General features: G+C 42.4%; 1 protein-coding gene across 2 annotated transcripts in view; it reads right to left on the reverse strand.

Annotated features, from left to right (window-relative positions):
- Window positions 1-784: 784 nt before the first annotated feature.
- Npr3 (natriuretic peptide receptor 3) overlaps window positions 785-12,135 on the reverse strand; it is a 64,065-nt gene continuing 52,714 nt past the window's right edge. Inside the window, exons 5-8 of one of the 2 annotated variants that reach the window (XM_027401263.2) lie at window positions 6,877-6,971; window positions 3,797-3,932; window positions 2,001-2,085; window positions 785-1,022 (exon numbers count right to left, since the gene is read on the reverse strand). In XM_027401263.2, the coding sequence (XP_027257064.1) occupies window positions 911-1,022; window positions 2,001-2,085; window positions 3,797-3,932; window positions 6,877-6,971 (428 nt within the window). In that variant the 3' untranslated portion in view covers window positions 785-910. Of the gene's footprint in view, window positions 1,023-2,000; window positions 2,089-3,796; window positions 3,933-6,876; window positions 6,972-12,135 lie in introns of both variants that reach the window. The other variant, XM_027401262.2, reaches the window with a different exon arrangement.

Below are 12,135 nucleotides of genomic sequence, written 5' to 3' on the forward strand. Positions count from 1 at the left end.
TGAATTCATTTCTAGATGTCTGTGGTCAGAGCAGCAGTTAGTCTTTGTCCATAGCCAAAGGAAAGGGGACAGCAAAGAGAGATAGGCCATCCCTTCGCCACCATGGATTTGTCACACACTTCCTCCATGCTTTTAAAATATAAGTGAAATTTAATCTTCAAAATGAAAAAATAGACACATTTCTAATACCAAAATATAAGATTAAAATACTTAAAAATAAAATGTTAGCGTGAAGTAGGGCTTTTCTTTTTACATCATAAAAGAAACATTTTAGACTTGCTTTTCCTATATAAATCCTCCTAGCTCGCTAATATTTACAATTTTCCAGAGTAGCCTTTCTGAGACACTGAAAGAGACAGGGAGGATGCCTTCTGGAGACACAAAGTCAGACCTGAATGTGGACACTGGACACAGCCCTTGTCTACCACAAACCTGTCCACTGGCTCCAGAGAGGGTAACCCTGCATTCTCAGCCTTGAGATTTTTTTTCATTCCATTGTCCTCTTACTGGGTGTTAAATTCTTTCCAAGAATATTCTACTTGTAAAAAGTGTTTTATTCTAACTATAAAACATTTCCTTTCAGAATAACCACATTTTTATATCCTTGTGTGAAAGGCCCCCAAAGCCATCAAGATATGGAAACACCAGATATTCAAAACATAAATCTAAACCTGAGCCCTTCCAGCAGTCAGAACACCTAATAGAATGGCATCATATCCTTCTATGTGTTTGCCGTGAGATGAACGGCCAGGAGGCGGATAGTGATTAATAATCATTCCTGAGCTTCTAAAGGAAATTTAAAGTGAAATGACTACTGCTTAAAACAAAGAATTCTCCACAAACGCCCCTTCTGTCCCACTGATGTCCTTCCTTGCGACTATCTCTCAAGCAGACAAAGGGGTGAGGGCCTTTAAGCCACCGAAAAGTGAGATCTGATGGAGTCTTCGCGCAGCTCCCGATGTTTCCCGATGTTCCTTTCTTCTTGCTGATTTCGCCTCTCAATGGTTATTCTGTATTTCTTCCTGGGTAAAAGCAGAACAAATGCAATAATAAAACCTCACTCAACAATAAAACACTATAGCTCCTCTTAGAAGAATGCCTTCAGGGGACATCTGGGTTAGGTTTGATAAATTAGAAGTGACACATATGAAACCCTGGTCAGAGATTAAAGCGGTGTGCCCCGAGGCATCATGTCCTTATTCAAGGAGGAAAATTGGCCTGCTTTCCAAAATGCCATAGAACAAGCCTTCCCCTTCTTCCCTGGGAGCCTGTGGGTTCAGCCTTATCTATTCTGCCCCAGAAGCTCTGTTTAACTCCCAGGATATGCCCCCAGATAAAGATCTTTGGTACTGTGACCAAAGGAACAGGAACACTATTGTTCCCACAAAGAGCCACATACACCCAGACTCACATTTCCATGTGAAAATGAAGAAACCTTACAAATAAGCCATGAATTCAACCACTGGAGATTACAAAAGAATGGACCACCACCACTGCAGCAAACGACCAAAACCTTGAGCACATGTACATTTTACCAGTTTACGAGCCTTGAGGTTGAGCCACAGCAACAGCTAAGCATGTGACTTCTCCAAATACAAAACACATTGCAGCCTGGATCAAAGATCACTGGGAGATCCCTCCAGCTGTCCAAGGTGAACACGACCACTTATTTCTGAATTGCGGGAAGTCTGAGGAGAGGTTCACCGTTGGTCCAGATTTCCTCTTCGTGTTTACATTTGGTAGGTAGAAGGGACTCTCATAAACAAATCTGTGATCCAGAGATCCCAGCAACTCTCTGGCCCATGGTGGCAAGGCTACAATAGAAACTCATAACCCAAGATGGCCACCAGACCCAAGATTGTACCCAAGAATGGCTTTGCTATTTTAATCATGTCCTTCTTCTTTGAAAGAAGGGTGTGGGCAAATCACAGGGAGCATTATGCGAAGACAGGAGACAGAGGCAAAAAAAAAAAAATTTTAACTTCATGAATGGTCCCTACCTGAAAAAGTAGAAGGCCATTAGCAAACCAGCACCAAGTAGGGCCCCTACCACGATTCCTGTCACTGCTGATTCTTCTAGGCCACCTGCTTGAAAAACAAACATCACTAATCAGAGCTCATTTTGAAAGAAATAAGTAAAAATACTTTGATTTGTGCTCATCTCCCAGTTGAAACAACATTTCCTTTCTTTGATATATATACATATACATATACACATACACACACACATATATATATACATATACATATATATACATATACATACATATACATATATATATATATATATATATATATATATATATATATACAGAGAAATCCTAGACTGTCTTCTTTGCTTGGTATATGCTTTTCAGAAAGCACTAGATATATGCACTGTCACATGACAGTGAAAAGAACAGTAGCAAAACAAGTTCTGAGTTGATCTTGGGACAAATGGCAGTCATCCTAGCATTTGGGAAGATGAGGCAGGAGGGTCTCAAGTTTGAGGCCAGCCTGGGCTACATAGCAAGATCTGTAACAGGGAAGGAAAGGGAGAGAAAGAAGGGGAGGGAGGGAAGGGAGAGGGAGAGAGAACAGTAGGGGGGGAAGGAAGGTTGGAAGGAATGATGGACAGAGAAAGAAACAACAGATTCAAGAAGAGTTTGATGAGGCTGGAAACTGAAGATTTCAGACACATCCATATTCTTTTTTAGTTGAAAGTCAGAGAAAGATGCCTGGATGGACAAAGGTACTGACCCAGCTCTTCTGTTTCTCACAGGTGGATGGTAACACTTCAAAGTGCTAGAAGGTTTGGGGAAAACTGTATTGGGTCAGTATTCTGTTTTTAGATGTTCTCTCACCAAAACCAGAATTCCATCTCAAAATGTCCTACATAGCTTGTGAAAATGCAAACCACTTGGATCCGTCCTTCTCATTGGGATCTCAGTTCTAGAAAAATCAACAACTCCTCTCCTTGCAGAATTTAGAGTAAGCCTGCAGGGCACTGTCTCATTGGCTCCTCAGATCAAAGCTGGGTACATTTCACTTTACGTGTGAGAAAAGTGAGGGTTGGTGACTTGAAAGAACTCTTCCTGGCATCTCCAAACAGGCAAGAAGCAAAGTGAGAGACTATGTGGTCAACACACTACTCCATTAATTCTTTCTCATAACCATTTCATGGATATAAACTCCTCATCGTTGAACCCGGTCGTGAGACATAATGACCATTCATATGTTCACCTAAAATCACTAACTGGCATGCAAGATTGATACCACTTGTTCTTCCTTGTGGTTACTAAAGCCCATCAAAGACAATCACCGCAAAAAATGTTCCTATCTCTGAGGAAGAGACACTTGCTTCTCTAACTACATCCAGAAATTGGCTGTAAATAATATATCCAATACTTATTTGCCACTTTGTAAGTTGCCAGGTGTTTAAGAGCAGTGTCTGTCTCATCCTGAGGATTTGGAGATCAACTGTAAACTTTGAAATCAATAATGAGATGTGTAACAGTAGATGAATAGGAGACAGTTAATAATATTTTTATTTTTTCTTGAACTGGAAACCTCTAATAACTAAGATAGTGTAAAAAGAAATATAAATCCAGACAGAATATTCTACCATTTGGAAGAAAAGAATAAAGGGAAGAAAACTGGACACCTCTGATAATGGAGGAAAGGTGACCATGGGTTTGAAGGCATCAGAAAAAGACATGGGCATTTCAGGACATGAGTCCTTGAGAGCAACATGTGTCAGACTCATATGAACCTGGGACTAAAGAGGAGGAACAGTAAATTACGTCTCTGAACTTACATGATTTGCAAGGAGAGCTATTGGTATGCTCCGCAATTCTGGTTTCATCTATTCTCAGTTTCAAAGGGCCCCAAGGGTATTTGACATTGGATCGCATTTTGAACCGGCCTTCTTTTCCAAAGTAATCACCAATAACCTACAGAAAGGCAAAAGTCAGACGTACAAAATGAAAGGCCAAAGGTACCTGGTCCCAAAGGAGGCAGAAGCTCACAGACTTGCATTCGCTTCCCAAAACGTAGCCTGATCTACACATCTACACTTCTCTGCATATCACCACCTGCAGGAAGTGACAGCAAGAGCTTCAAAAAAGCATAAGAAATGGGAAAGAGGCTCCCCTGTTGTGCACACAAACTGTCACAGCAGCTTCTCATGGCAGTGAAGGAAGCAGGGTCATGTAGGTTTGAAAAGGTGTGGATATGACAAAGACAGTCCCAACTGAGGCCTGGAGGCTAAGTCCTTCCAATGTTGTTCCTTGGTATTCATCATTTGCTGCATAGTGGGGAGGATGGGATTTTCATTTCCCTATGAAACAATAATCTGCAGACTCACAAATTCACAGCTTTTTCCTGGCTCATCCCATAGGGCCATGTCTGGCCTTCTGCCACAGACCAGTCCACACTGTCAGTCATGTATAAAGCCTACTTTCCTTAGGGATATGTGACAGAACCAATGCTACTGCATACATACTTAGGTTAAGCATGGGACAGGTACCCAACCCCACACTCCTTGGTTAGACTGGCAGATAAATATAACACTAAATAATATAATTTAGAGCCGAGTGTTGGTGGCGCACACCTTTAATCCCAGCACTTGGGAGGCAGAAGCAGGCAGATCTCTGAGTTCGAGGCCAGCCTGGTCTCCAGAGCGAGTGCCAGGATAGGCTCCAAAGCTACACAGAGAAACCCTGTCTTGAAAAACCAAAAAAAAAAAAAAAAAAAAAAAAAAAGAGTGACAGAAAGATGACTTTGGAGATAAAGGCCCTTGACACCAGGCCTTAAGACTTGGATTTGATACCCAGGATACACATGTTGGAATGAGATAACCAACTTCTACAAATTGTCCTCTAATTTACATACACACACACACACACACACACACACATTCACACACTCAATAAATAAATAAATGCAATTTAAAAATTGTATCTTTGAAGAACTTTCTGGTTGACCCTCTTTTGGTTAGTGCTATGTCCTTAGGGGTCACATTCGTCTCTGATGAATTCACTCCTTTTGCTCTGCCATTATCAGGCTGACCTCTGTTTCAGCTGTCACCCTAGACCCCTGAAAAACTCATCATTCATTCCTGATGTAATTGCAGGGTCATGCTCCAGTTAAATGATGATTAGATCAGACACGTGAGACTATCTGGCAGTGTCTCCTCACACATAGCTTCCAGGGATTACCCTCTGTTGTCTGGAAACAAATTTGAGGCTCCTGGGTGGCCGGTGACATTTCTCCTCCCTCCTGACTGAGCTACAGCAGGCTCTCACAGGCTGTATCTGCTCAGGGTCAAAACAATTCTTGTTTCTGATGAACATGACAGTGGCTGCTCTGTGCTGGGCAGATCCCAAGTGCTCTGCACACCACAACCTCACAATGGGATGAGATGGACTGTTACTTCCTACCTTCTCCAGTGGAGGAAGCAAACAGGACCCAGGACATAGCAAGAGGGCTCCCGCTCCCTCTCCCCTCCACAAAGGCTAGACACACCCCACATCAAGGAAAACAGCAAATACCAAATGTCAGTGCCCACAAAGGCAACAAGAGTGATGGCCGTCATTAGAATAGAAAAGCTGTATCTGCCCCTCACCAGCTGCAGTGATCGGGAGAGTGGCCTATGCACCTTGCCAGGGCAACACGGTAGAGCTGGCCCTGAAGGTGTAGGCATGGATAAGCCTACCTTGAGAGCGCGAAACCAGGGGAACTGGCTCCGCCCCTGGCACATTGCTGCATAGGATGAACTAGCTGAAGCAATGCCTGAGAGCTCACTCGGGTGTTGGGGGTGGGGGATAAGCCGGTGGGCTGACCAAACCTGCAACTACCTAAGCCCAGAACCAGAGTTATGAGTTGACCCACCCCAACAACCACCCCATCTCTGATCTTCTGGTTCATGGGAAGGGGCATATCCTGCAGATTCAAAGCTGCAGGACTTCCATGACACAGGATATTCAAGAGGAACCCCAGTGAGGTCCCAGTATTGATGGTGTAGCATAAACCAGAGGCCTCAGACCAGACTCTTTGTAATGTACACTTGAAAGTAAAGATATGTGTGACTCACTATGTCACGCTACAGCTTCCATAACCAGATTCTTTTTTCTCTCTTAAATTTTATTTTGTTTTATTTTATTTTATTTTATTGGGGTGGGGTGCAAGAGCTGTGGATGGATATGAAGGGATGGAAAGATGAATAGGATCTATATAACATGATGTGAAAGACACAAAGACTTATTAAAAATAAGTTTTAAAAGGAAGAGTGGTGACCTTGCAAGGAAACAGAGCAGTCATCATTAGCTGCTGAATACTTATTTAATACCTATTTCTTTCTCTTTACCTGGCAATTAGAGGTCACGTGTTACTTTTCTTGGTTTCATTTCATATTGTTCTAATAATATCATGAGACCAGCAAGGAAAATCGTATGAGTCCCATGTTGCAGCTGAAGAAACTGAAGCAGGAAACCCCATGCCCCTGATGATTGTCACAGACTCATCTTCAGTCCAGGACTGACCTCTCTGTCCTGAAACTCCATCCTTTGAAATAGTAACACCTAAAAATCTGTAGCAACCACTAAGGAAAAAAATCTGGAAATGCTAGGGGCAAGTAAGGTATGCTTCCTGTACCGACTGGTGCCCCTATTACACAGGGCTAAGGAGTGACACTTGACAGCGTGACAGGTAGGACTTCTCTACCAAGAACACACATGGCTGTATGTCCTGCCTTCTGCCTGTTCCCTCAATCAACAGTGAGTTTTTCCTTAATGGAAGGCTCGGTTTTATTTGAAGGGTGCTTTGAACACCAGGACAAATACACACTCAGAGTGCCCACTTGCAAGAATGACCAATGAAGAATTTCCCTTTACTCACTTCCTGGGTGCCTGCTTCGGTGTCAGTCATGGCAACCACAGAAAAGTCCCCATACCGATCTCCGTTGGCATCTATAGACACCTGCCCAGCAATACCTATGGAAGAGGTAAAGAACTCTGCGTTAGTAACTTATGGTACCTCTGCCTGCCAAGAGAACAAATTGATGGGATTTTTTAAAACAAACTCATGCCACAGGGAATCACATCAGTCTGGAAGCATTTTTGTTGGCATCTGAAAAGACATTGTAATTTCATCTGTGTCTGCATTCCTAAATTCTTAACATTTCTCCATTTAAAAAAGAAAAGAAAAAGAAAGAAAGGATCTTTGGGGAATAGTTTTAAAAAATAGATTAAGGCTAACACTGAAGGCAGTGTACTTATTCTAGAGTTTTGAGGGTTTTTATATTCTGAAAAGTAGCAGAGAAGATGTCTTATCCTACATAGGTTCATGTGGTTATTGGACAACTCCTGAGGAAAATCAGGCTGGCCCAGGATTCAATGAACACGCTTCACACAGCCTGCATTAATACATGGGAGATCAGGAAGTCTGGTTGGTGGGTCCTTGGAGCCAATGTCTAAAGAGCAATTCTTCATTGCCCAATGTGTGTGCATTCATTGCTTATCCAAACATTATCCGGAAGATTCCTAGGTGCTGACTTAGTTCTGCAGCAAAGGTTAAGTTAGAGCAGACAGACTCTTTGCTCAAGGAGGGCCCTGGACTAAGGATTCAACTTTTCGCATTAGAATCAAACTGGTTGGGGCCAGAGAAGTAGGTGAAGATGCTTGCCACCAAACTGAGCAAAGGTCATAGGTTAGATCTCTGGGACCCACATGGTAGAAGGAGCAAACTGACTCCCAAAAGTTGTCCTCTGACTTACACACACACACAGAGAGAGAGAGAGAGAGAGAGAGAGAGAGAGAGAGAGAGACAGAGACAGAGACAGAGACAGAGACAGAGACAGAGACAGAGACAGAGACAGAGAATAATTTTTTTTAAATTTCAATCTAATTTTAGATTGTTTTTCTTTTTTTTCTTAAAGAATCAGAATGCTGAATTGCTGTTTTGTCTTTCCCTACCTCTGCAACCTTGGCCAAGGCATTAGTCCTCTGAACCTCAGCCTCTACAACTAGCATAAACGGGCATAAGGTCATGTTCCTACCAGGAGGCTGTGGAGATGAGTACATGAGATAAAACACGTGAGGCAGCTCCAACAGATTTACGTAAGCAACACCAGCTGTTTTCCTCTACAGTATCACTACTGCTATTATTATTATTCCCACAGGTTGAGTAGCCCTTAGCCAAAGTACTTGAGGCAAGACATGTTGCAAATTTCAGAAGTTTTCAAATTTTTGAATATCTGCATGCATATAATGAGACATCTTGGGGATAGATGCAAGTCTAAGCACAAGATTCTTTCATTTCGTATACACGGTCACTCATGGCCAGAAGGTAATCTGAATACGGATGTTTTGGTGGTAATTTTTTGCATAATATAAATATCCATTATTAGGAAGTTTCCATTTGTGGTGCCATTTTGACACACAAACTATTCCAGTGTGGGGACATGTTGAGCCTCAGATTTGAGGATGGAGGATGCTACTTTAAAGTCATCATTATCATTACTGTGCTTGAGGTATCATAGGAAGCACTTGACCATGTTCCACCACTCAGAGGACCACTCAGCACAAGTTAAAAAAAAAGTCAGGGATTATCGAATTATAAAATCTCTACACAGGCACACAGGAGGAAACCTATGATTCAAACCACTATCAAGAAATGTAAGTTTCTGAACTGGTTTAATTTACAAAGACCCTAAGACAAAAAAAAAAAACCAGAGAACTGTGAAGCATCTGATAAAAACAGTTCATGTTCACGAACAAAGTCAGTGAAACACGAGGCTGGAGCAGAGCAGCCAGAGCACAGAGAGCCCACCCACCTTGGCCAGTGATGATGGGTGCTCACAGCACCTAATGCCCAAAAGGCCACCAGAGAACAATGGCTGATATTACACAGTCTGCATTTGCATCTTCATTCACTAAGTAGCAGGATGTGTACACCAGCCATGTTCTAATTAACACAAGCATTTGTTCTCTTTGTGGGAGAATTCTATACTGTTCTTAATTGGTCCTTCCTTCCATCAGTTTGGTTCTCCCCAGAAGTAGTGACTGCCCCAGGAAAATGAATGTCTACTGAGGAGCATCCCAAGGGAAAGTTCCATCCTCTTGTGTGGTTTGGAGAGGATAGGCATTTGGGTTTACTGTTCTTTGGGCTGTGGTTTGAAGGTCCGCTGATTTTTCCAGACTTTGGGTTACTTTGCTGGAAACAGAATGGAGTTACCATTCATCTTCATTTTTTGTCTTCTTAATAGGGGCAAGTTACAAAGGATGCACCTATCACAAACTTTTGCATCCTTGGGAGCCTATAAAACTTCAAATCACATGCATTTAGTACATACATATAAATGTGTATATGCATATACATACATGTATATGTGTACATATACATACACATACACATACACATACACATACACATACACATACACATACATATACACATCTGTTCTCTAAATATGTGGCTATCCAAAATGACTTGTCATTCTGTCCAGAAGTGTTTGGAAGCTGTGTCCTGCTGAGTGCTATGCAGAGTATTTTATAAGATGCAGTGGCCCTAGTAATCCAACACCTCATTACACCTAAAGTGATTGCAATTCTACCAAGAAATGGGGTGAGAACTCTCAGGGTGGCTGCTTTGCAAAGTGAGACTTCACCTGAGGGTATCAAGCAGAAGGTGAACTTGTTAGGGTGACAGCAGAATTTTCCTGCATATCAGCAATGATTCTTTCCAACCCGGTTTCTATTTGCCTAGAGTGGAGCCTATGTCCCGAGCCACACACAGTCCTGTTTACCTTGTCCCTCTGACCTCTCACACAGAGGAAACACGGCTTCTTTTTGAACCATTTATTGAAAGTCTTGAGAGTTGATCATAGGCTTCCTGGCAATAAAATCCAATTTTGTCAAACAACATCCAGGGTATTTTTTCTCCTCACAACTTAATGGTCACTTACAGCAACCACTAAAATTAAAGCTGTTTTTAATGTTAGGAAGATTTGAGTTTTTCTTCACACATCCACCTTAGAGTTCTTTGAGGGGGGTGCCTTCAAATGGACTACTGCTCAGCAAATAAAATAGGCTCTCCCAGCCATTCAAATCCAAGTTCACCTTGGCATCAGTCTTTACATTTTGAACACATAAGATTCTAATTTTAGACTCAACTATACAACTCTTTCTCCTCTTGGTGTATATTGACTGTGTAGACCTGGCCCTCAAATGGAACCATCAAGATGGCATGTGAGAAAATTTAGCATCTGTCTTAGCTCTAAAAAGAACTATATCCCAGCCATTGTGGGCACCTGCCCTTCTCTTAACCACCTCACCCAGTGGTGTCTTTCAGCATCCCCAACTCTGGCTCCTGTCCCGCTGTCAGAAGACCAAGAACAAATGACCACACCATGCAATGAGTAATAGCTAAGAATGGGATGTGCCTGACCAAGGTTGTGTCCCCACACACCAGTTTCTCGGTGTATTGTGCACAAGTTCTGGGAAATTTGACTTTGTCCTAATATGACCCCTGAATTGCCCTATTTGATTCCTGCCCCTCAGCTGAAGCAGGAAGAGGCAATGTGAGTGCATCAAGGGAGCTTCTTCATCCCCAAGCAACTACTTTTCTAAAATGAAAGCTGTCACTCTTGTCCAGATTGAAACATGGCATTCACTGAGATCACCATAGAGAAAAGAAACCAGTAGCTACCATAGCTGCTACCCAGACAACCCTAGCTGGAGCTTCACTCCACCCTACTGCCCTTTCCTTTAAATATCTGAGGACAAGCTGAGGTCATTGAACATACAGGGGACCATCCTATACTCCCCTCTCAAATCTAGACTTGTCTTTGTTCATGCCTTTGAAAAGTTTCACTCGTGTGATTACAAGTAAGTATAGGCATACTCCAGTCCACTAAAGGGCTCCCAGGACAAGTTGGCATGATGGAGAACTGCAAAGGCCCTTTTCAGTTACCTGACCCAGTCTCCTTACAGAGGACGCAGGCTCCTGCCTCCTATCTCCCCAGTCTGCACTCTGTGCTGATGGTTAGCCAAAGATGCTCCCCAGCATGCTACAGGTTAGGTGCTACAGAGCACCAATAAGGCATACCACCTCCAAGGAAACTAAAATGGCTTTCTATTTCAGTGGGTTTCCAGGTCCATGGGGCTGGCCCCATTGCATCTTGAGCTATGGGTCCTATGATATTGCCCCATCTATTCAGATGTCAGTCACATATACCTCCCAGATCCTCAGGGGACAATCTCCTACCACATACATTCAGACTACAAAGCAATTGCTGCTTCCTCTGTGGCATTGTCTCCTAAACAAGATGACTTCTATCACCCTCAGGTCCCAATCAGCTGCCATGTTCATGGCCTTTCCTTGACTGCTCATATCCCACCACTTCCTGTCTCCCTACTCTGCTTTAATTTACAGCCCCTGGGGGGGGGGGTATTGTCTCTTCCTATACACACACATTTGCACATAAGACAAACTGATTATGGGCAACATCTTTTGTTCTCTGCTTCATCCCAGGCTCCTTGAACAGTGCCTGGTATATCACAGATGCCTGTTGGATGTATTAGATGAGCTTGTTCTAGGAACCAGCTCAAGCCAGTTTGGAGTGTTGCTGAGGTAAGAAGAAACCACCGCTCCTATATACACTATTGACAAAAAATATAGATTCGCAGAATCTATAAGAATCTATAAGATGTTTGGCAAATAGTCAGCCCTGAAAACATACTTACAAGTAACATTATACTGACTGAACAGGTTATATATATATAGGAATATATATGTGTATATACAAATATGTACATAGATATATACACATATGCACGTAATAACAATTAGTGGAAAGTGAAAGAGGCCATGAATGTGAAGGAGAGGAGGAGGAAGTACATATGAGGGTTTGGAGGGAAGAAAGAAAAAAGTGGTAAATGAATCAACAAAGCCTATTAAAAGAAAAAAGAAATTTGGCAACATTTGATGCCCTTTGTAAAGCACCAAGATACTTTGAGACCCAAATTCCTCACCATTAGGGATGTTCTCTGAAAGATATAGTCACAGAACTCCATTAAGGTGCACAAGAGCCTATGATGCCATACTGCAGAATAACAAAAACTGTAACTAACTGAAGTATCCACCAATCAAAGGTAA

This window comes from Cricetulus griseus, chromosome 2, assembly GCF_003668045.3.
Source record: "Cricetulus griseus strain 17A/GY chromosome 2, alternate assembly CriGri-PICRH-1.0, whole genome shotgun sequence".
Taxonomy (NCBI): domain Eukaryota; kingdom Metazoa; phylum Chordata; class Mammalia; order Rodentia; family Cricetidae; genus Cricetulus; species Cricetulus griseus.